Source organism: Montipora capricornis, chromosome 9 (genome assembly GCF_036669925.1).
Source record: "Montipora capricornis isolate CH-2021 chromosome 9, ASM3666992v2, whole genome shotgun sequence".
NCBI lineage: Eukaryota > Metazoa > Cnidaria > Anthozoa > Scleractinia > Acroporidae > Montipora > Montipora capricornis.
This window is the reverse complement of record NC_090891.1, coordinates 36888968-36913967: the sequence shown is the minus strand read 5'-3', so window position 1 is coordinate 36913967 and position 25000 is coordinate 36888968. Positions and strand designations below refer to the sequence as shown.

Here is a 25000-nt window from a genome sequence, read left to right as displayed (position 1 = left end):
GCAACCCCATCTACTTGGTCATGAAACGCACCCTTGAATAAGAAGTGGGTCCCTGCTGTTGCGAAGGAAAAAGGGGTTTTAAGGTCAGTGGGGCTTATCGCAAGGCCAGGATTACCCTGATAAATGTAGGTGACCGCCAAGTCAATGCACTCATCAAGGGGTAAACTAGTAAACAGACTCTCAACATCAAAAGAGACCATAAACTTCCCAGAGGTTGGTAACTGGTTGATTTCATGTACAAATGAAAACGTGTCGCGGACGTTGTAGTCACACGGGACATGAGGCTCTAAAAGATCGCAAAGGAACTTAGATAGATTATAATTGTAGGTGCCTATTGAAGATACTATGGGTCGAAATGGAGGTGTTTCATTAGGCTGCCGAGCCTTGTGCATTTTAGGAAGGCCATAGAACCTAGCTGAAGGAGCTTTGAAGGATAACAAACACAATAGCCTCAATTTGGCTTTAAAAATATGCTCGGATATTTGTCCTTGGACATTATCTGTTCCTCGAAGCTCACAGTTTTCCTCGAGCTTCGCTCTCGGAAAACTGTTCGCTTCTCGGAACAGATAATGTCCGCGGACAAATATCCGAGCATATTTTCGCGCCAAATGAAGGCTATTGTTTATATATCTATATTATTTTTATATGTTATTTTCATATTCTTTGATTGTAGATGACGTCACCGCCGCCATGTTGGTGAAGAGAACGATAGCGAAAAAGTCTTTTGGGAATTTGATTCTATTATGCAAAACTTTAACTACTTTTTTTCTATTCCAGGTGATCTGGTGACGTAATTTGGGGGGCCGGGAAGAAAAATTTTAACGCCGTATCCCACAACCGCACGCGGCCTTTGGTGTTGTTTCCAAACTCCCTGCAGTATTGCCATCGACAAAACTCAACAGATCATTACGTGTCTACCACATTTCCTGTTACTGAATGAACATTCAAGTAGACCCGACAAGATCTAACCTCGCCTCTGCCACGTTGAATTCGAAAATAAGGCCGCGCGCGGTTGTGGGATAAGGCGTTAAAATTTTTCTCCCCAGTCCTCCGAAGTACGTCACCAGATCACCTGGTTGTTTTGGCACCAACATGGCCGTCTTATCACGTGAGTGCAATCACAGAATTGTCATTATTTTGTAGCACACGTCTTATACTTTCAAAGCTATTTTGTAACAACTGCTTATATCAGTTTTCTCTGTTACAGGGTACGATGCTTTTTTGTCACTTAGTGTGTGGCTTTCTGGGTATTGCAGCCATCTACAGAATGGTCGTGTACAACTTATTAATCCCGGAAGAGCATTACTTCATATACAAGCGCGTGTATTGCCTGAGCAATATCAATGACTTGCCAGCTGCTCATACCAACTTTGCAGTCCTTGAAATCAATGACTGAGAGCAGGAGGCCATTGTTATGTAATTAATATACAATATGTTCTTTGGCATTTGTCGGTCACAAGTGATCATGGATTTGCACCTCTGTGTTTCAAAACTGTTTAGCTTAATTTTCTACCCAACTGTTTGTGCCACACATCGTTTGAGCTAGTTGTTAATTTTGACACAACCCCTTACTGGGTTCGTATACTTTTTGTTTCCTAAAATTCCATAACCTTTTCAGGATGATACAAGACAAAATCGATGACCTAGGAAACCCTAATAACGACTGCGAGGGAGACTACTTATGAGTTCCAGAACTGATGAAATGTGACAGGTTCCATTTGCGTTTACCAAAACTCGAGACAAGAAGTTTATCTTGTTTTTGCATAGGGCTAATTTTCCAGGATCTTCCAGGATTTATTTTCTTTTTCCAGGACTTCCAGGCCTCAATTTTACCACATTAGAAATCCATGACTTTCCAGGATTTCCATGACCCGTATATACGAACCCTGCCTTTTCTTTTCTTTCATAAAATTTCTAGTGACTGTTGGAGTTTTGATTACAAGTAAGGCGTGTTTCGTTCAGTAGGGAGTTCTTTTAGAGATTTGCGGTTTCGTGGCGCATTATGATCATTACATGTTTTGCGAAGGAGTTCGAAAAGCGTAGAAAGCACCCTAAGGCAACGCCTATATAGTTGCATTTTACGTACTCAACATCGAAAACGCTGTAAGCGAAAGGCTTCAAGTTTATTTACAAGTGTTGAACTATGGTAGGAGTCAATATTAAGCTTTCTTTTGGTAAAAGTCGTCGACCGAAGTAAGCTTTCGCAGAGCAATGCGTCAAATAAGCCAATTTATAAGCCGTTTATCGGCTAACTCACTGTTGTACCCAATTCAAACTTTTCGGGGTTTAAGTGCCACCGTGACGAAAAAGTCAATTATTATTATTTTCTTTGGATTTCAAAACTTTGTTAAAGGGTTCACGCAAAATAATGTCATTTCATGACGCCCAAAATGCCCAAAACGTAGAATGACACATTGCAATTAAACGGTTGAACAGCATAAAGGAAATACAGCAAAACTAAAGTGAAACACGAATGGACACAAATGGACAAGACTGAAATGGATTGCACTTGGGCCCGACGTTCTCAAGTTTATGGCATCGCCTGGATAAAGGTTGTTTTTGCTCAGAATCAGAATCAGAATTTTATCAGTAATGGAATTCCACATTACCATTTTCTAGTTTAAAACTCGTGATTAACTAAAGATTTCCCCTAAACACCCTAAAATAACATGGCATAACCCCTTAAACTAAACATTAAGCGACCAAAGTTTTAAGCCTTGATTTCAAAAAGACACCTGTTTATTTAACTGGAATTTTCCTACTTAATGGCCCGCCATTACTAACTTTAAAATCTTGAAAGAGCTGGATGGAGGAGAAAATTCGCCAAAGGTTCACTAGTTTAAGAATGTAATGTGTGTGTAGAATTAATATACAACACGGGAGGTCTGGGCTTTCAGACTTTTAAACTCGCGTTTTGCATATATAATAAGCTGCATTCACACGCTGAAATTTAAGCTAGTGAGTAAATGACGTCACTTTTCGCCCTCCAAGGTTAACATCAATGGCAATCCGTCAAACTGACATTGGACATTTCCTTACGATTACACGACGCAATATCCCATCTTAATATGACAAGCTTATCACTGTAAAAAGAATGAGAACAGGCAGAATTAGAGCTTTTGTTCAACAAGAAATAGCGTTTCTAAGCACAGCCGCGCTGATCTACAGTATTCAGGTCCAAAAACCACTTTGAAGACGGTTAGCTTTTACTTGTTTTGCTGGGTACTACTATGTCAATACTCTAAAAAAATTCGATTTTCTGGGGGCTTGTCTCGTTAGTCTAGTGGATATTGGAATATGAAAGAACCCAGTCAAAGTAAACGGCCTTTGGATAAAAATCAAAGCTCAAAATTTTGCCAGTCGGGTGTGAAGCAAACACACTTTCAAAAAAACGGAAGAAGATAAGGAAGTTATTTTTTTATCATAGGGGACACTTTTAAGATTCTTTGTGTATTGTATTTTGAGTTAGCCGATTTGGTCTATTAACTAGGGATATGCGAGGGATATGTAATTGAGCCAAGGCTATATTCTGTTGTCTGTTACAGAGCGACCTCGACTCACGTGAACGTCACTTATTATCCAATCGCATTCTAGGTGCCGCGTGCTTATGGACTAGTATGCCAAAGTCCGACCTTTGCTAATGTGTCATTCCAATTCTGTCTTTATTGCGAAAACACTTAAGCGCGGAAGCATTCACACCGTCCCTTCCTCTTTTCATGCCACGTGCCTCAATAGCATGTCCGAGGTCATGTAATGGGCAATTAGTTGCAAACTATCTGTGGTTTTGTTACAGTTAATGACCTATATTTTAACATGGACTCATGCAGTGTCTGCATGTCAGTGGCACTCTTTTCTAATACGAAGGATTAAATCCCCTTTTACGCTTTGTAAAATAATGATCTAGTCAATCATGTGAAATAAAATATGGGTGGGGATAAAGTGTTCCCACGTGGGTCACCCTTTGCCCCACAAACTTACCGTAACAGGGTTGTGTGCCTGACCACGCACGGTTACCATAGAAAGCAGGGGGCGAAACCCTAGACAGGATAAGGACCTCCCCTCATGTGAGGGATTGTAACCCTCTTTACAGGATTGTGGCCTTAGGGATTGCAACCCCTTGGCGAGGTTTGTAATCTTGCATTGCCAACTTGTTGTCATAGCCTTGGGGATTTATAACCCGTTGGAGAGGGTCTCGACCTCTCCTTGCCGGACAATTCAGTAACCTGCCTTTTGATGACCTGCCAATGGGAGTGCTTCACCTCTAACCCTATGACCCCCCAAATTGTTGTCTGTTACACTTGTTGTCGTGAATTGAGAACATTAAAGTGGAACCTGCTGCGGTACTTCGATGCAGATTTTGCCACTCTTTTGGCTGAACTTTTATTATTTATCACCTTTGTCGAGACAAGTGACTACCAATAGTTCAAAACATTTACCGCACTTTAGAGGGGGAGTTTCGAAGTTAATTATCGGAGTAAAGATTTGAAGTCTTAGTTGGAATCCTTGATTGAACCCAGGTAAAAATATTGTTCTGCTCTATTGCTCGTCTTTTTCACATACCTGAGGAAGAATTGCCATAGGGCACTAGGTAGCGGCCTTGGCGCTGAGAGACATTGATACACGGCAACAAAATTCCTAAACTGTGAAGGTTCTGAAAACCCCATTTCACGATTTTCCAGGAAAGCGGATCGAAAAAGCAGGATACGTTCGTGGACGTAAGATAACGTCATGGGAGGCGAAGCCAGAACTTCTTTTTTTTTTGAGAAATGGGCCCTTTGCAGGATAATGATCACATTGTACAAAAACCGCTATACTGGAACGCAAATTGCGCACTGGGACATCTAAAACAAAGCAAATTAATCTAAATGTTCTTTGTAGACATTTTCTTATGCAAGGGCCAGCTGAACAAAATTGAAGTGCCGGATCTTGGGAGATCTAACCAGCAAATAATTTGTAGATTTAAAGCAAAAACAAATCAAAAAATATATCCTCACAGCCGTACAACCAGCCTTGCAGTGTTATTTTGTTTTTTAGATGTCCCAGCATGCAATTTGCGTTCCAGTATGGCGGTTTTGTACCATGTGATCACTATCCTGTTCCCTGCTATACTAGCAGAAGTCTCTCTTAATTCTTATGCGTTCGGCGAGTTGACGAGTATGGGAAAAAAGAGACCTCTTCCATGGGTCGATACTCACTGCGTTGAGCATGCGCGGAGGTTACTTGGCGACCGAATTCTCACGTGATGCTTTTTAGGTGTGTGGGCTCACTTAGCGGAATTACTGTAAAGAAATGCGCGGGACTCAAGTCAAAGTCAGCAAACATATCATGGAGTATGCGGTTTGAAGAGTGCCATCCAAAGGGTATGGATGGCGGTTGGATCAAAGCGAGTATCGACCCCACTGCAGAGGTCTCTTGCCGTACTCGTCAGCCCAGCGGACGCAAAAGAAAAGAGACCTCTGCTACAAGGGAAACAATCCTGCAAAGGGCCCATTGTAGCCGTTGTATTTTTTCGCCTTAAAAATGTGTGATTTGTTGAAAAACCGACAAGGACATGCATAAGAGACTCAACTTAAATTTGCGTTAACCAAAGCACTTGAGAACTTAAAGAATTTGATGCATATCATAATTCTTTTATTTGTTCATGTTTGTTGTATTACAATCACTGACAATGCGTAACTTTTATTGCTAAGTTTTAACTGTAGGGACAAGGTCGAGAATTTTAATGTTATGGCTGTGCTTAGTGAGCAAAGCAGATCAAATGAACTGACGTGAAGAAAAGGAAAAAACGATTAAAGATATCTTTGCTGAGAGCGCCCGAGGTGGTAGCCGGTTCTGATGTACCAGTTGTACCGGTGGAGGTAGTACCTTGAGGAGTGGTAGACGAAGTTAAGTTAGCAATGGAAGGAAGCATGGTGTTACAGCGCACGTCTGTGCAACATGTGGCATAGCAGCGTTGGAATACTACTCCAGTTTGGTTGCTTCCTTGCATACAAGCTGTATTTTGGGTGCAGTTTCCCTGCCACTCATAGCAATCTTTAATTCCGATGTGTGTTCCGTTGGCTAACTCCGCTGTTGCGGCAAAGCAAGCGCTGGACAAAGAAAACAGGATGAAAATCGTTAAGGGAATCTCAATATTAGCCGTAAAAGCAGAGGGGAAAATCAGCAAGACTGGATTTTAAACATCATTGCCTCTCTTTAGGGCTGGATCGAGGAGAAAATGACGTCGAAGACTCACTAGTTTATGCAATGCGTGTTTACGCGGTTGAATTAATATGCAGCACTGGCTCTCGTCTTTTTAAGCTCTATCAAGTTGCATTTACATGCTGAAATTTCAAGCTCCGAGTTCCAATCGGTCAGCTTTGAAATTGAGTAATGGCGGACCGTGAAAACCAAACCTTAAAAAAAACCACGTAAACAGCCTTAAATAAATAAAAAAATCAAAGCTCAAATTTTGCCAGTCAGGTGTTAAGCAAACACATTTTCAAAATCTGAAAAAAAAAAGAGAAGTGATTTTTTTATACTCGTAGCTCGTAAAAAACGAGAGCAAACAATTTGATGCAGTTGCTATGCTTTTCATTAATAGCTAGAGCTCACGTCAATCAGCTTAAGTTGCTGATAGACGGATATGCCATCGTTTAACTTGATGCGCCTTAGAAATTGACTATATTGTGAAGAAGCTTGAATTTCCTGGTATTTTACGGCAATACTTTGGGTGTGACCACTTAAATTACACTTTCATGGGTGTAGATGAAACATACCCAAGCAAGAGATGTTTTCTTGAGAATCTTGTGTTTGATCATCTTAATTTATTATCATTATACTAAAAATCCTTACTGCAGTCAGTTTATTCTGTTATAATAACTGACGAGTGTTTGGGTGGAATAAAGTAATTTTTTCAATCAAACTGAGTCATTAATTATTAATTTTAAAGTTAAATTAAAAAAAAAAAATCAATAAAACCAAAATAATCAAGATAATCCTTACGCTGCATTTGAACAGTTCCTTTGTTCATTTGACTCAGCACATTGTTGGGGTGTCTGTAGTAGGTTTGTGCCACAGGTTTGGCAAGCCAAATGTGCTGCGGATACTTTATGAAAAAAAAAGATCAATGTACCATATTTAACTATGTGAAAAAAACGTTACTTGGCGACCGAATTCTCACGTGATGCTTTTTAGGTGTGTGGGCTCACTTAGCGGAATTACTGTAAAGAAATGCGCGGGACTCAGCGGGCCGGGCTCAAGTCAAAGTCAGCAAACATATCATGGAGCATGCGGTTTGAAGAGTGCCATCCACGGGTATGGATGGCGGTTGGATCAAAGTGAGTATCGACCCCACTGCAGAGGTCTCTTCCCGTACTCGTCAGCCAAGCGGATGCAAAAGAAAAGAGACCTCTGCTACAAGGGAAACAATCCTGCAAAGGGCCCATTGTAGCCGTTGTATTTTTTCGCCTTAAAAATGTGTGATTTGTTGAAAAACCGACAAGGACATGCATAAGAGACTCAACTTAAATTTGCGTTAACCAAAGCACTTGAGAACTTAAAGAATTTGATGCATATCATAATTCTTTTATTTGTTCATGTTTGTTGTATTACAATCACTGACAATGCGTAACTTTTATTGCTAAGTTTTAACTGTAGGGACAAGGTCGAGAATTTTAATGTTATGGCTGTGCTTAGTGAGCAAAGCAGATCAAATGAACTGACGTGAAGAAAAGGAAAAAACGATTAAAGATATCTTTGCTGAGAGCGCCCGAGGTGGTAGCCGGTTCTGATGTACCAGTTGTACCGGTGGAGGTAGTACCTTGAGGAGTGGTAGACGAAGTTAAGTTAGCAATGGAAGGAAGCATGGTGTTACAGCGCACGTCTGTGCAACATGTGGCATAGCAGCGTTGGAATACTACTCCAGTTTGGTTGCTTCCTTGCATACAAGCTGTATTTTGGGTGCAGTTTCCCTGCCACTCATAGCAATCTTTAATTCCGATGTGTGTTCCGTTGGCTAACTCCGCTGTTGCGGCAAAGCAAGCGCTGGACAAAGAAAACAGGATGAAAATCGTTAAGGGAATCTCAATATTAGCCGTAAAAGCAGAGGGGAAAATCAGCAAGACTGGATTTTAAACATCATTGCCTCTCTTTAGGGCTGGATCGAGGAGAAAATGACGTCGAAGACTCACTAGTTTATGCAATGCGTGTTTACGCGGTTGAATTAATATGCAGCACTGGCTCTCGTCTTTTTAAGCTCTATCAAGTTGCATTTACATGCTGAAATTTCAAGCTCCGAGTTCCAATCGGTCAGCTTTGAAATTGAGTAATGGCGGACCGTGAAAACCAAACCTTAAAAAAAACCACGTAAACAGCCTTAAATAAATAAAAAATCAAAGCTCAAATTTTGCCAGTCAGGTGTTAAGCAAACACATTTTCAAAATCTGAAAAAAAAAAGAGAAGTGGTTTTTTTATACTCGTAGCTCGTAAAAAACGAGAGCAAACAATTTGATGCAGTTGCTATGCTTTTCATTAATAGCTAGAGCTCACGTCAATCAGCTTAAGTTGCTGATAGACGGATATGCCATCGTTTAACTTGATGCGCCTTAGAAATTGACTATATTGTGAAGAAGCTTGAATTTCCTGGTATTTTACGGCAATACTTTGGGTGTGACCACTTAAATTACACTTTCATGGGTGTAGATGAAACATACCCAAGCAAGAGATGTTTTCTTGAGAATCTTGTGTTTGATCATCTTAATTTATTATCATTATACTAAAAATCCTTACTGCAGTCAGTTTATTCTGTTATAATAACTGACGAGTGTTTGGGTGGAATAAAGTAATTTTTTCAATCAAACTGAGTCATTAATTATTAATTTTAAAGTTAAATTAAAAAAAAAAAATCAATAAAACCAAAATAATCAAGATAATCCTTACGCTGCATTTGAACAGTTCCTTTGTTCATTTGACTCAGCACATTGTTGGGGTGTCTGTAGTAGGTTTGTGCCACAGGTTTGGCAAGCCAAATGTGCTGCGGATACTTTATGAAAAAAAAAGATCAATGTACCATATTTAACTATGTGAAAAAAACGTTACTTGGCGACCGAATTCTCACGTGATGCTTTTTAGGTGTGTGGGCTCACTTAGCGGAATTACTGTAAAGAAATGCGCGGGACTCAGCGGGCCGGGCTCAAGTCAAAGTCAGCAAACATATCATGGAGCATGCGGTTTGAAGAGTGCCATCCACGGGTATGGATGGCGGTTGGATCAAAGTGAGTATCGACCCCACTGCAGAGGTCTCTTCCCGTACTCGTCAGCCAAGCGGATGCAAAAGGAAAGAGACCTCTGCTACAAGGGAAACAATCCTGCAAAGGGCCCATTGTAGCCGTTGTATTTTTTCGCCTTAAAAATGTGTGATTTGTTGAAAAACCGACAAGGAAATGCATAAGAGACTCAACTTAAATTTGCGTTAACCAAAGCACTTGAGAACTTAAAGAATTTGATGCATATCATAATTCTTTTATTTGTTCATGTTTGTTGTATTACAATCACTGACAATGCATAACTTTTATTGCTAAGTTTTAACTGTAGGGACAAGGTCGAGAATTTTAATGTTATGGCTGTGCTTAGTAAGCAAAGCAGATCAAATGAACTGACGTGAGGAAAAGGAAAAAACGATTAAAGTTATCTTTGCTGAGAGCGCCCGAGGTGGTAGCCGGTTCTGATGTACCAGTTGTACCGGTGGAGGTAGTACCTTGAGGAGTGGTAGACGAAGTTAAGTTGGCAATGGAAGGAAGCATGGTATTACAGCGCACGTCTGTGCAACATGTGGCATAGCAGCGTTGGAATACTACTCCAGTTTGGTTGCTTCCTTGCATACAAGCTGTATTTTGGGTGCAGTTTCCCTGCCACTCATAGCAATCTTTAATTCCGATGTGTGTTCCGTTGGCTAACTCCGCTGTTGCGGCAAAGCAAGCGCTGGACAAAGAAAACAGGATGAAAATCGTTAAGGGAATCTCAATATTAGCCGTAAAAGCAGAGGGGAAAATCAGCAAGACTGGATTGTAAACATCATTGCCTCTCTTAGGGCTGGACGAGGAGAAAATGACGTCGAAGACTCACTAGTTTATGCAATGCGTGTTTTCGCGGTTGAATTAATGTGCAGCACTGGCTCTCGTCTTTTTAAACTCTATCATGATCAAGTTGCATTTACATGCTGAAATTTCAAGCTCTGAGTTCCAATCGGTCAGCTTTGAAATTGAGTAATGGCGGACCGTGAAAACCAAACCTTAAAAAAAACCACGTAAACAGCCTTAAATAAATAAAAAAATCAAAGCTCAAATTTTGCCAGTCAGGTGTTAAGCAAACACATTTTCAAAATCTGAAGAAAAAAAAGGAGTGATTTTTTTATACTCGTAGCTCGTAAAAAAACGAGAGCAAACAATTTGATGCAGTTGCTATGTTTTTCATTAATAGCTAGAGCTCACGTCAATCAGCTTAAGTTGCTGATAGACGGATATGCCATCGTTTAACTTGATACGCCTTAGAAATTGACTATATTGTGAAGAAGCTTGAATAATTTCCTGGTATTTTACGGCAATACTTCGGGTGTGACCACTTAAATTACACTTTCATGGTGTAGATGAAACATACTCAAGCAAGAGATTTGTTTTCTTGAGAATCTTGTGTTTGATCATCTTAATTTATTATCATTATACTAAAAAATCCTTACTGCAGTCAGTTTATTCTGTTATAATGACTTAACGAGTGTTTGGGTGGAATAAAGTAAACTTTCAATCAAACTGGGTCATTAATTATTAATTTTAAGTTAAATAAAAAAAAAATCAACAAAACCAAAATAATCAAGATAATCCTTACGCTGCATTTGAACAGTTCCTTTGTTCATTTGACTCATCACATTGTTGGGGTGTCTGTAGTAGGTTTGTGCCACAGGTTTGGCAAGCCAAATGTGCTGCGGATACTTTATGAAAAAAAGATTAATGTACCATATTTAACTATGTGAAAAAAACGCTCGTTTAATTTTAATTGTTTGGACTTTGCCGTTTTGCGTTATACAAACTTTTCTATTTTCTCTTAAGAAAGAGAAGAATAAAATACATGAAGAGGAATAAAGTGGCGCGTTCAATGGCTTAACTACCTTAGTATGACCCAACTAGTGGACTAATGCAAAAATGCTGCATTTTGATTGGCTACACTACTAGGACTATTAGTAATAGTCCTCGAGTAGAGTAAAGCGTGAGGCTCTCTTTCGTTTTATTCCCAAATAAATATATTTTCAACTTGCATTTGCTAACTTCATTGCCTTATCTGTCCGACTAAATGGTTGATACTAAAACAATTAGACCCTTGGCCCTCAAGGGCCACGGGTCTAATTGTTAAATAGCGCCAATTAGTTAAGATGTCACAAAAGTTTTTGCTACGCTAACACGGTATGACTAGAGTTCATTTACGATGACTAGAGAATCGTTTTGAGAAAATGATTGGCCCATATAGGTGGTTTGCAAGCAGCCTCTAGAGACGTAGATAACAAAAGAAGCCTATTTTTCGTCCACCAACATGGTGGATAATTTGGAGTCTGTTGCAGACCAGAAAGATCACTCTTTTTTTTTTCTGCCGTTTCTGTTGTCCTGGTAAAAGCGACATAATCATTGAGCTGTAAACTGATATGTTTACTTACTTGTATTGAACACCAAAATTCAAATTGGACCTCACCTGAAGGAAGAACGTCAGAAACGAATCCAAAGAAGCAAATTGCTATAGCAAGCAAAACTAGCTTTTCCATGTTTACGCCTGAATACACAAGGGAACAAATTAAATAATCGCTTTCATCTTAAAAAACAAAAGTTTAGGGAAGATTCTGCCATTTAAACTAGAGAAATTATTTATGTACGTTGGAACTATTGTTCCTCTGGATAAATGACTGAACGTTGGTCGTTATCCGAAACGTTTCACCTCTCTACCGTATCCGGAGAATCGTGTAAACGCACAGTTCAAGGTCGACGATGATGGTAAAGTAAACGGCTCAAGCAGATGCAACGGATGGTCACACCTCCATCCACTATTGGATAGTTTTCAAATAAATCATGGAAAAAAACACAACTGTTCGAACAGTAGAAATACAATGTGTAGTGACCAGTCATAGCGGAATTTCTGTTTGTCAGAAAGGCTATCTTATAACTAGTCGGCAGCAATTCATGTGCTCGAAAAGAGAAACGAATGAAACTAGCTGGAAGACGAAATGGGGTCTTGAGTTCCAAATTATAGCAAGTGCTCAAATATTTTCTGAAGGGAGCTACTTTAAATATAAAATCAAAGCAGGTAACGTGGAAACCGGCTTGGCCATGGAGAAGTATACACGCGAGGCTAGAGCTTAGTCAACACTGTCAACAGTGCTACCTTCAAGTAAAGCTACAAAGTCTGCACCGAGGTTGAACTTGGGAAATAAAGCCGGGATTTGTGTTGTACTTACTTGTTCTTACTTGTACTTGTGTTTGGTAAAAAATGAATAGGCTTGTACAGCAAGAGCACGGTGTCCAGACGAGGGGAGAATGTTTCTCTATTTATTTGGTTGAGTGGGTTAACCCCCTGAGGTTTTAATTTGAATGCTAGATTAAAAAAAACACTGTCATTTAATTTAACGCGTCAATGTTTGGTTGAAACAGTTGCAATAGCCCTTTTCACGGTTAGTTTTTCTCATTTGCATTACAATATAATGTAGCATGTATGTGAGGCAATTTCGGGCTATTTTGTAGTTTTAACCCGAAATTTGCTCGTATCCGCGTTAGATTACATTACAATGCAAATGAGAAAAACTAACCGTGAAAAGGGCTATTGTTACCTCAGGAAATAAATTAATGTAGAACCATTTGCACGGGTCTTTCCTAACAATATTTTTACAGCATCTCTTTTCCCTGGACAGTTGAAAGACGCAGTTCTGTTGTGATAAGGGTCAGGGTTCCATGTTTCTGTCGAACGTTTTAATGCTATTGTTTTCTTAACCAATCCAAGACCCGCTGTGTTGTCTGCCTATTGACACTAACATGGTCATCGCGCCGATTTCACCCGCTCAAGCTGCAGGACGAAGAATTGCTGGTGGACGAACAAAAGCAGGCAGCTAATGAGAGATCTTTTGTTTTCGTCCACCAACATGGCGGCAATGACGTAACGTGAAAACCATCTGCGGTCAGATTCAAGAAAGCGTTAATTATATCATGACAAGTTCATGTTGCATTTTTTTAGCGATACATATTTTTCTTTCTTTCATTAACAGTGCATAGGACGATATGATGAGACGCAAAATGTTTTAATGTTTCATTTCTTCATTTAACGATGGAACAAGTTCCTTGACAATAAAGTTGACAGTTACTTGTGAAAATACATTGTTCGTGGTTAGTCTTACGAAGCTCGTTTCATCGCGACCAAGGGACTCATCAGAGACCTTTCTGCTTGGCAAACTCGTTGGGCATCACCGTTCGCTAACAAAACGATGACAGCAATCTCGCCTTATATCTGATAAGGATTCCGGACCGCGCAAATTCACGAGTGAAAATTGACAATTAAGTTGAAATACATTGGTAAGACATAACATCGGTAAGACAGACCACGAAAAATGTATTTTAACAAGTTCTTAAAATAAAAACTAGCGCTATTTCACTTAATAAGGAACGCAGGGAAAAATGTCTGCCTTCTCATGGTTTTGTGGGCTCATTTGCATCGAACATAAGCCAGTCCTCCAAATCATATGCATGTCACCTGAAGCCATTTTGGCAACAGAAACTTGGCCAAAAGACCACTTTCTTGACCAAGTTACTTGCCTTTTAGGAAACATACGAGTCCAAATACTTGATGGATGAATACGATCAGCGAGCCATGATGAATGAACCTGAGGGTTGTAACGAGCTATATTTTTTCGTGACTGATTCCATATTTTTACCCAGGATTTTGATCCCTAATCCCGAAAACGATGAGAATTTTGATCCCTAAACCCGAAAACATTTGATCCCTGATTCCTTGAAAGACACCGCTGATCCCGATCCCGCGCGTTGTGATTCCAGATCCCAGGGTTCTGATCCCGGATCCTGGCCTTCTTCAGGCCTTTGATCGCTGTATACCTCGTTACGACCCTAAGTCTCGGCTGAAGGACCGTGAACAGGTAAACTTAAACCATCAGAGATGGGAAAAATTTAGTTTTAGTTCAGGTGTTTTGTGTTACATGTGACGTAGTTGTTGCATGAATGAACAGTGAATTTTTGAAGCTCAGTGTGTTGTTTACTTTCTTTTTATTAGTATTCTCTATATATGCAACGAACTATGATGCAAGTTTTCAAGCAATGAAGGAGCACTGCACTAAGGATACGTTCTTATTATCTACAAATGAGATACGAAAACTGTGCATTCATTTTACCCCACAATTTGCCCGTGTTTCAATTATTTACTTCAATTTTGTTATATAATTTTAGACAGACTGTGATCAGGAGAAACTACAGTAGCTCTGAGGGCAAATGGTTGGCTGAATGGGAATAGTCTTAAAGTTTATAACATTTTTTCGTTTCTTTAGCCCGTCCTTCCTGCAGCTTATTATTTCATCATAAGATTTTCTTAATTATTTTTCGCTATCTTACTTTATTTGGGTCATATATCCATAATTTTTATAAGCTTTTTCAGAGAGGATAGACTCTAGCTGATTTTGGAATCCGTTAAAAGCGTCGAAGTGGCTTCAACGCTGATTCCTGGTTACCCAACCGTGACTCCTTTGAACTTACCACGTCGGCCTTATACATATTTGACAAAAGCAAGTGCCTTTTAAAGAGCAGCAACGACCGACCTTACAAAAATTGGGGTTCTCTTTCATTAATAGCCATATCGGCTAATGAACTTGTGGCCGTACATCAGACCAGACCGCAACAACTCCGTTCCCTACTCTTTTCAATCAGTGTCTGCGATCTTTAACGTCCCACAGAGTTTTTTTTTAAACAAGGTTTCTGAGACGGGGACCACGGTTTATAGTCCTTATCCAAGAAGACGTGAACGTTACGTTTAACCACTTGGGAATGTAGTTACAAAGGCAGCAGTTTCTGCTCAGTTATAAGACCCTGAGTGTTGGTCCGGCCGGAGTCGACCTCACGACCCCGCGCATGGCAGCCATGCACCGGTTACTTTAAAGGGTCACTGTTGTGCAATACTTTTTGCGTTGTTTGAAAAGCTTAATAACACCTTCGCATTGGTTGACAACAAGAAATGATGAGTTTGTTTGGTTACCAAAGACCCTTTTACTGCACTGAATAGCTGCTGAATGCACCAACTCTTGGAATGAATAAATAATGTCGCCGACTCAGATGAATGCGTCATTGACCGGGATGTGCCGTCATCAGTAAGCCTTGGGGAATATTGCTGCTTGAACAGACGAACGTCTCTCCACTCCAGACTTCTTGTTTACAAATCAATTTGTAGCAGTACACGCTGATTTTCACCAGCTGCACAAGCACAATTTTGAACGAAAAATTTAGTTTTACCAAACGAGTGATAAAGGGATATCAACCTCTGAAATATTTTTTACGGTGGTTAATTAATTTACCTCGCGATTGCCAAAACCAAATTTTCGAGTTTCTCTCCCTACCGGCACAGCATCAAAGTTTCTCAGTTTAGAAACTAATCCGGAGTAACTGCAGAATACCCCGCCACTCGAAGTTGTACCCCTTAAAATCCGGATACTTGGCTACGCACTTTGTGCACGCTCTTTTTTTTTTATGTTTTTAAAACGAGAAATAGACTCACTACGGGACTACGGGGCTACGTGGCTAGGGGGCTACGAGGCTACGTGGCTACGGGGCTACGTGGCTTCGTGGCTACGTGACTACGTGGCTACGTGGCTACGTGGCTACGCGGCTACGGGGCTAAGTGGCTACGTGGCTACGTGGCTACGTGGCTACGGGGCTACGTGGCTACGTGGCTACGGGGCTAAGTGGCTACGTGACTACGTGGCTACGGGGCTAAGCAAGAGGGTTTTCATACAAACAAGATTGAGAGTCATTGGCGGCAAATGAAAGCAAAGCTTCCAACACACGGTTGCAAAAAAGAACATTATTCATCGTATTTAGCGGAATTCAAATGGAGATATATCCACAGTAGAGAAGATTTGTGGAAAGCATTTTAAAAGACATTAAGAAACAAATTTGAATGATTAGACAATGTGAGTAATGAAATAACGAAGTTACAGTATCGAACAAACATTCAAGACGCTTAGATTTGTATTGCATTATTTGCACGTATGGTAGGTTATCATGATACGAAACAGTTTTGATTATTTCTCATGTAGTAGTGAGTTTTGTTTATTTGAAATATTCTCAAACTGCTCACGTCTTACTAATGAAGGTATATTCATGTGTTAGCGAGTTTGTTTCGGCAAATGAATTAAAGCACGAGTTAGATTCGAGTTATGTTAATGTCAAAGTGTCTGCTAGTTTGATTCAGCACATTGATTAAAGAACGAGTTAGATTCATGTGTATCGTGTTTGTTTCGGCTCAAGGATTATTGTTTCGGCACATGGATTAAAGAACGACTTACATTCATGTGTAGCGTTCTTGTTTCGGCACATTGATTAAAGAACGAGTTAGATTCATGGGTAGCGTTCTTGGGAGCAACTTCAGAATACCCGGCCACTCACGCCTTCCTCAAATCTACGTATACGGTCCGCAGTCCCGCAGTCGATGAACAATGAAATAAGTGTTAAAATGGAGTGGTACCGTGGTCCGCAGTTCCGTAGTCGATGAAAAGTGTAGTTGACCGAACCGCAAAATGAAAAGCCAAAATTTTACGAGAGTTCTTAGGCGTAATCACTGCAACGAGCGCTTAGGCTTAATCAGTATACGAGAGCTTTATGCTTCACATGATCTCGTGAAAAGTGTAGTTGACCGAACCGCAAAATGAAAGCTAAAATCTTACGAGAGTTCTTAGGCCAAATCACTGCAACGAGCGCTTAACCTTAATCAGTCCTGAGTAAACGAGTGCTTTATTCCTCACATGATCTCGTGAAAAGTGTGGTTGACCGAACCGCAAAATGAAAACTAAAATTTTATGAGAGTTCTTAGGCCTAATCACTGCAACGAGCGCTTAGGCTTAATCAGTAAACTAGTGCTTATTCATTTTGGCGACTACGGGACTGTGGTAGCAAGGACCATGCAAGCGGCATATTTGGTGATGTTTATATAAAAATGTTATGTATATTATGTCGACCACGTAGCCACGTAGCCACGTAGCCCCGTAGCCCCGTAGCCCCGTAGCCCCGTAGCCCCGTAGCCCCGTAGCCCCGTGGCCCTGTAGCCTCTCGTTCTAAAAACTTATGAAAAAGATGGAGCGAGCACAAACTGCGTAGCCAACTATCCGGATTTTAAGGGGTACAACTTCGAGTGGCGGGGTATTCTGCAGTTAAGCCACTAATCCCTTAATTCATTCGTCTGAAATTTTAATGGCCAAGTTATCACGTTTCAGAATGCCGCGTTAGAGAAGTAGGCTGCAGAAAAGCCGCGCATGGAAATAAAAAGTTTACCTCTCTTTTCTTTTGTTGTCGTCAAACCGTGAAAATCACCATGACGCACAGAAGTTGTCGCGCAATTGTTCTTGCTCTATGGTCTGTGATCATGGCTGTATATGATTACCAATAGCAGCAACCAAGCAACAAGAAAAGGTATAAACAAATTAGATAATTGTACCCATTGGGACATATTCTATTGTCTTTAGACAAAAGGGCGTTGCAGCTTATCTTTTTTCCAACTTAGTATTTAGAAAATATCGCTCGCGCATCCAAATATTTCAAATCCTTTTTCCAATTCCATATCGGTTTTTCTTTCACGACTTATTCTTCCGTTCATAAGTTATTGAAATTTAAAGTCTGGGGTTTCTTTCACCCTCGAGCGAAAAGTATCTGCTTTCGTGCGCAAACTTCATCGTAGGTGTTTTAAAATAATACTGAATAAAAAAATTATATTAGTTTGTCTGTATTGTTGGTAAATGTAATTGAAATAGTTTTGGAGCCAATTTCGTTTCTACTTGATACTTTGCAATAGGAGAAGTTAACATCTGGACCGTGACATCGCATGCGTTTTTTTGCCATTGCTCTTCTACTACTCATACTGAAAAGCAGACCCAGCACTCTCAATGATGCAATACTTCCTTAGGTCTCACGTCATTCTAGAAGTCGCACGTGCGAAATACGCTTTCTACCAAACAGCCAATCATATTGCTAGCTCGCCTTGACTTAAGAGTCGACTTAAACAACTTTATTCATATTGTTTCTTAATATAGTGAGCGGTTGAGTCGGAGAAATACCGTAAAGTTTGACAGTCTCTGGTGTGAAGACGTGATATGGGAAGCGCACCATCAAGGAATCCGAGAACTAGAGCGGTAAGTGACTAGAAAAAAAGCACATTGATTGGAAGACACACACAAAAATTAAACAAAGTCGGCAAGCATATATATATATATAACTGAGATCTTAACACAAGTTTTAGAGAGTTTAGGCCCGGCGATAATAATAGCATACGAAAACGACAGTTATTCCATTTCACCTTGGTAAGTCCTTCGCGATTTCTTCTTCTCGTTCGTGATCTTTTTTCTGAGCAAAGTAACCTGAAAAATAAATTGCTTTGGAATTGCCTTAAAGTAAACTATTAGAATGAACACTTCACTGTCGTACACTCACGCTCTCCGGCGTTAAAATTCAATTAACTCATCCTTTGTTTTGCAAAGTACAGTAAAAATGCTCTAAAATGTGTTCCGCACATGCAGCGAATTATTTTTCCCACATCGACTCAGCTATTTACCCAAATTTTTAATCGACATATTTTCGACCTTGGAACTTATAAGATTATTGATTAGAATTAGAAGTACGGAAAACAGAGCGGATTTAACAGGGCCTTTTAAGTGGCAAAGGGACAAAGCATAATAACAATATATTAATATACGTTATTCATGTGCAAATAAGAATAGAAGAATTTAGCTGCTGTCAAAGTCCTAATAGCAAATTATGCGAAAACAGGCTCAGTGCTACAAAATTCACGGGGTTCTATCAGTAAACGCAAGAATCTTGCTGGTAATCGGCACGGAGAACTATGGTCAGTTTTTTAATTTAGGACCGCACACAGGTGAAAGTCATTTCCATTGCTCGCCATAAGACACGTAGTGCAGTAAATAGAAGTGGGTTGTTGACTTCAAATCAAATAAATCAGTTTATTTAGCAAAATATATGCAAAAATGACCAAATGGCTCGCCTTCCGCCGTCCGAGTTCGGTCACGATTTCAACAACGCATAATTCGGTGTCTCCATGGCATTTCTTTGTTGTCAGGTTGCGCAAGGTTATTCACCTTTAACCTGCATGTTCTATTTGGTCTTCAAATTGAAATACAGAATTTTGGAATCCTTCGTCGTCGTCAATAACCGAGAGAAAAAATATATTTTTCTCTCAGTTATTGATGAATTCTTAAAGAAAATTCTTAAAAGAATCGAGGAAAAGTCAAACAAAGATTGACTTTTAGTTTATTTTATCCGAGACATTTTAGTTCATCTTTTCTTAAAAAGACAAACTCTTAAAAGAATTTAGGAATGTCAATTGCAGTTTGGTTTAGGACATATTAAAATGTTGACATTTTCGATCACAATTGGTCCGAGAGCGAAGTATTCTATAAACTTTTGAGAGATTTCGAAGCAGTCGCAGCAAATAAGAGACAACTTTTTATGAGTTTTTAATATTATAATTAATGTATACGGAACGCAGACAAAGAAAGAAGCACATCCTATGACGCGGATTAAGTCAAGTGTGACCATCCTGTTCGCGTAACCTTAATCTCCCTTTATGGCTTTGAAGAAAGGTCAGGACTTTGTCGAATCGGCATAGAATTTTTACTTTAGGATAGTCTTTTTTTCACTTGATTTAAACTTAATCATATCTTTTTATCATATTATCGTAACTTTTATTTTAAATTTAACTCAAAATGCTTTGCGGCCTGGTTATACATACGACGCAAGCACGAACGCGGGGGCAACAGCACGGAAACCCAGCCCTTTTGTTACATCAAAAAGTTAATATGCTTACGCCAGCTCTAATGACGTATGCAGGACACGTTTGTGCAGTATGGAATCAACCTCGGATTATGGCTGTGTAGAGTAAAGGTATAACAGGCCATTTTACAGTTGTTAACTCAGCAACCTAGCCTATGAATGGCTGCGAGGCCGACGGTGACCTTAATTGTATTGATGCAGCCCACACTGCTTTCAGAGCGGTTTTCAATTGAATGTTGAAAGTAATTAGCGAATTACTTTGGTTTTGCATCTACTTCACTCTGTGATTGGTTCAAAGTTCTCTGGCCACTTTTTCAACCAATCAGAAGTGAAAGCAAAACCAATCGTGGCTCACGCATGCACGTTTTCCCGCGCTTTGTGTCGGCTACGTGTAATTACTTCGAGTTTTGATTGGTTTACTGGATTGTCTCAGTCCTTTTTGATTGGCCAAAGTAATTACTTTGGTTTTGGTTTTACGACACTCAATTGAAACTCGCTCTATCATGTAAATTGTGTTGTTGTAATTCTATTTAGTCCATATTAACATTACAAAAGCACGGAGGTTTGTATCAAAACAAGGTCACCGGCAGCCTCGCTTCCATTCTTAGGCCAGGTAACTTAGCTACAACTGTAAAATGGTCTATTGACTAGTCAACCCTAATGGTTATCTTCAACATTTCAGCCGGACGCATGGCCACCGTTTCCACGGCTAGCCTCACCAGTAGAAGCTCTCAAGCCTCGATATGACGTAGTCGTTGTTGGTTCTGGTTATGGCGCTTCTATTGCAGCGAGCCGCTGTGCAAGAGCTGGCCAGTCTGTTTGCGTGCTTGAAAGAGGAAAGGAGTGGCATCCTGGCCAGTTTCCCGAGACTTTCAGGGACGCGGCGAAAGAAACTCAAACCACTTTTGGTGGGAAAAAGGAGAAGAAAGGTAAGTACCGGTAAGATTAACTCGGATGATTTGATGAAAAGATGATTTGATAAAAGGTATAATCTTTTCAAGATAAATTCGAAGAAACTGTGCAGCGCAATATTGGGGATGAATGGTAAAGGAAAGTTTAAATTTTCGCCTCTCGAATTTCAAACCGCTGATGAAGAGGGAGTAGTACCCTCGATAGTTCTGGTTCACATTTTAAATTGTCAGGTGCAAATTTAATATTTTCTCAGACAGCCTTGCAGCTAAAATAAACCTTTTTGCAGAAACGGGAGACATTTTGATTTCTATTGTTTTAAATAGCTATTATGGGATGCCCAAGGGGCAAATACATATCAATTTGCCCCTGAGCATCCCATAATGTCGTTCGAAACAACTTTATAGAAATCAAAGTGGCCGCCGTACACGTAAAAAGGTCCATTAAGAGGAACCTCTTGTTTAATAAATTTCGCCTTAGTTGGATTGTATACGTACTCCCACCCTGCGAGCAGAGCCTCCTTTTGTCTTTTTCTTTACTGAGGAGGAGAAAAGGAGGCTCTCGAATCGCGTCAACTCTTTGTAGCCGCAGCAGCCCGAGCTTCTGGACTAGTCAATCTTGTTTTCTCTCTTCAAACCGGTTTTTCCAGTGCGAGCGTCCGTTTAGTGACAAAACCGATGGTTATAATTGAGCCCGCTGTACCATGAAAAACCAAGATGGCGGCGAGATCTGGCATATTAGGCTTGGATTCGAGACTGTATCCTGGCAACATGCAGTGCATATTCAATAAAGATCTTACTCGATTCATGCAGAGCCTTTCTCGAGAACGCCAAAATCGAGCAAGCAAAAGAAAGGCTCTGCTAGCCGGGTGACGTACTCCATAGCGCATCCAAAGTCTGAAGATTTGTAGTGTTTTTAAGCATTGTAAGATAAAAGACTTATTCGTAGATATTACAGAGGATTATAAAGGAAAATTCCTTCAGCATTATGGAGGAAAATTCATGTAACTCATTACGTTGAAGACAGAGAGCACACAAAAACGGGAGCCGACAACGACCAGCAAATCAATTGCAAAATCCCCTGTCATTTTCATTCTTAGCTTGCACTCACGTGATAAGACGACCATGTTAGTGTACAAAACAAAAGTAAAATGTCTCTCGCGTTTTGCATAATAATAAAGCCAAGTTCCCAAAAGATTTTTTCACTATTGTTCAGTACAACAACATGGCCGACTTGATCTCAGGTGCAAGCCAAGGATACTTTGAAGTTCCCCCAGATCTTGCAGCAAGGACCCCAACTGAATTTGGAGATGACATAACGTGAAAACCATCTACAGATATTAAACAGTTTTACAGTATATTTAATTCGGAAAGTTTACGTATAAGTTAAGTATATTTTTGGCGCTTGCATAGGGATTTTCTAGGGAAAATTCAATCAGTGGCTGCAATGCTTATATGTAATAAGCTGTCTATTTATCTTAAAACAGGGAATGCAAACAAGCTATTCGATTTCTTTTTTACCGATGATTTGACCGTGATTCAAGGGAGTGGCCTGGGAGGGACCTCTCTCATCAACGCCAACGTAGCACTTGATGCGGATCCCGCGGTTTTTCAGGACTCGGTTTGGCCAAAGGAACTGCAAAATGACATCGGACAAATGATGAACGTTGATCGAAAGCATTTTTTCCACATGATCAAGCCAAGGCCATACCCTGATAACTACCCCCAATTACACAAGATCGACAGAATGAAGGAAGCTCTTGGTGGGTTTGATATCGAAGACCTGGATAAGATACTGTACAAGACACCCTTATTCGTGACATTTGAAGACAAGCGCCCAAATCACGTGGGAGTGCCTCAGCCCAGATGCACTGCTTGTGGAAATTGTGTCGCAGGTTGTAACGTTGGGGCTAAGAACACGTTAAATACGAACTTTTTGCCAGATGCAAAAGCGCATGGAGCTGAGATATTCACAGAGGTATGGTTTGATCTGCTTATATTTGATAGAGCAGAGTTGTTCTTGGCTCTCATTTGAGGCTAAGTGCTAAACAAGCTGAAATATTATGGTCGTAAATTTACGATTATTCCTCCTCGTCGACATTACGCAGTATATATGGGTGAATTATTCTATTACTGAATCGGAACGAGAGGTTTTAAAGTAAAATATAGAATGAAAGATTGACTCTGACGTGTATGCTCACGTTGTGAAACCTTAAGTTTGTCAATGTTACGTTTTGTCATGTAGAATACGACAACAGAATGATGCGTGTCGCTCGTGCAGCACAATTATTACGTTTTGTGGCTATTGTCTCGTTACGTCCATAGGACATGATTAACGAGGAAAAATCTCATAACAATTCATGTTAGATGCAAAATTGGTCCCTATGAATTGATAAAAATGTAGTTTATTTCCGTACATATGAAAAACAAAAGGAAAGAACGGCGAAATGTGCTATCAATCAACACACATTCAGACAGGTTGTGTCAGTATAATTCAGTCTGTTTGGAATGTTCGAGTTAGATTGGTAAACGGCGTTTAGAGACCACCTTCGGGGCAGTTTTGATAAAAAATGCTGAAACTAAAGACAACAATGTGTTTTTTTTTTATGAAAGAGATATTACATTCACTCCGGTGAAAAAAAAAAAAGAAGAGATTGGCAGGTTTTCACGTGACGTCATCGTCGCCACGTTGGTAAGCGAAAACAAAAGATCTCTCATTAGCTTCTTTACTCGTCCACCAGAAGTCGTACATTTCTCTATTGTTATTGGTGTCTCTAGGGGTTGGTTGAAAACGTCCTATTGTAATTTGACATTGTCAGTTCGTTATCCCCTTTTTTAAAGGTTGAGGTGACAGCAGTGTTGAAGGCTCAGAACTCAACAGGTTGGATCGTCGGCTTTCAACGAGTGGACGATGATAATTCTGACGAGGTCGAGCACTATGTGCAAGCAACTCGTGTCATTCTGGGTGCCGGTTCTTTGGGTTCGACGAAAATACTTTTGCGTTCTAAAGAAAGAGGACTCCCTGTATCAGATGAGCTTGGCAAAAGATTTTCAACAAATGGAGACGTGTTGGCGACCAGCTTCAATGGCGACAATTTCGCGAACACGGTTGGGGTTGAAACTAAAGACTTGCCTCATACCAAGCATCCACCAGGCCCGACTATCACTGCTGTTGCCGACTTCAGCAAAGTCGTAAAAGGAAGCTTTGAAAATCACTTTGTTCTAGAGGATTTTAACCCTCCTTCGATGTTTGCTGGACCTTATTCGGTCGCTCTGCCTTTTGCTGCAGACCTTATAGGCATTGAAAAATACCCTTCAAATGAGATGTTTGAGAGAATATTTCAGGTAACTTTAGTAGTCATTACTTTATTGAGAGATAAATGGCCATCTTCGCCCCTGGTTAGCGGCGCCGTGTGCGCGATCCAAATTTTTGTTTTAAAAAGTATTATGCTTCAAGGATTATTAGCCGTTTTCATACTACAAGACGAACAAATCGTCCTATAGACCTCTTTCAAAATGGCGGCCAAATAAAACACTCTTCTGTTTTAACGCTAATAAGCCTTTCTAGCTTCGCTACGACGAGCCAATTTCAAAATAATTTTTGTTTCAAAATGAGGGCAGTAGGTCTAAATGTGGTCACCATTATGAAAGTGGTCCATGGTTTGGTCGACGACCAATTCCGCTTGTTATCCGACGTTAATTCATAAAAGAAGGACAATGGACCGACGAACTGGATAAGTTTGAGCACATGAAGACGTCTGTGGCTAAATTGCAGAATACCCCGCAATTCGTTTGCATTTCACTGAATAAGAATAAACTTTATTGTATTCCGACTCGTTCTTCAAAGAATGCCGCTTGGGGAAACAACAGTGGTGACTGAGATGTTGCGGGGTACTCTGCAATTGCTCCAATACTGTCAGTAGGCATGGCTTGGTTACCTCGCCTTTCGCGCCAACTTTCTTTCCTCTCGCCATATTGAAAACGTCCGATAAACCATCGCTTTTATCGTTGCTTCCATTTCCCCGCAGTAGTCAA

The 25000-nt window shown here is 40.2% G+C and overlaps 3 protein-coding genes across 4 annotated transcripts in view; 2 read left to right on the top strand and 1 right to left on the bottom strand.

Moving 5' to 3' along the window:
• Positions 1-2569, top strand: part of LOC138015790 (uncharacterized) — a 14468-nt gene extending 11899 nt beyond the window's left edge. For both annotated transcript variants that reach the window (XM_068862902.1, XM_068862901.1), the window contains one exon: positions 1208-2569. In XM_068862902.1, the coding sequence (XP_068719003.1) occupies positions 1208-1396 (189 nt within the window). In that variant the 3' untranslated portion in view covers positions 1397-2569. The remainder of the gene's footprint in view (positions 1-1207) is intronic.
• A 3041-nt stretch (positions 2570-5610) lies between these two features.
• Positions 5611-12554, bottom strand: LOC138015986 (uncharacterized). The gene is made up of 8 exons (XM_068863138.1): positions 12473-12554; positions 11716-11793; positions 10861-10963; positions 9737-9960; positions 8920-9022; positions 7802-8025; positions 6985-7087; positions 5611-6089 (listed from the first exon to the last, which is right to left on the bottom strand). The coding sequence occupies exons 2-8, from the start codon at positions 11783-11785 to the stop codon at positions 5738-5740; spliced, it is 1179 nt and encodes a 392-aa protein (XP_068719239.1). The 5' UTR covers positions 11786-11793; positions 12473-12554; the 3' UTR covers positions 5611-5737.
• Positions 12555-18310: 5756 nt separating this feature from the next.
• The window catches only part of LOC138015478 (cholesterol oxidase-like), a 9584-nt gene continuing 2894 nt past the window's right edge, over positions 18311-25000 (top strand). Inside the window, exons 1-4 of the mRNA XM_068862543.1 lie at positions 18311-18403; positions 20740-20986; positions 22453-22943; positions 23807-24310. Coding sequence (XP_068718644.1) covers positions 18365-18403; positions 20740-20986; positions 22453-22943; positions 23807-24310 — 1281 coding nt within the window. The 5' untranslated portion in view covers positions 18311-18364. The remainder of the gene's footprint in view (positions 18404-20739; positions 20987-22452; positions 22944-23806; positions 24311-25000) is intronic.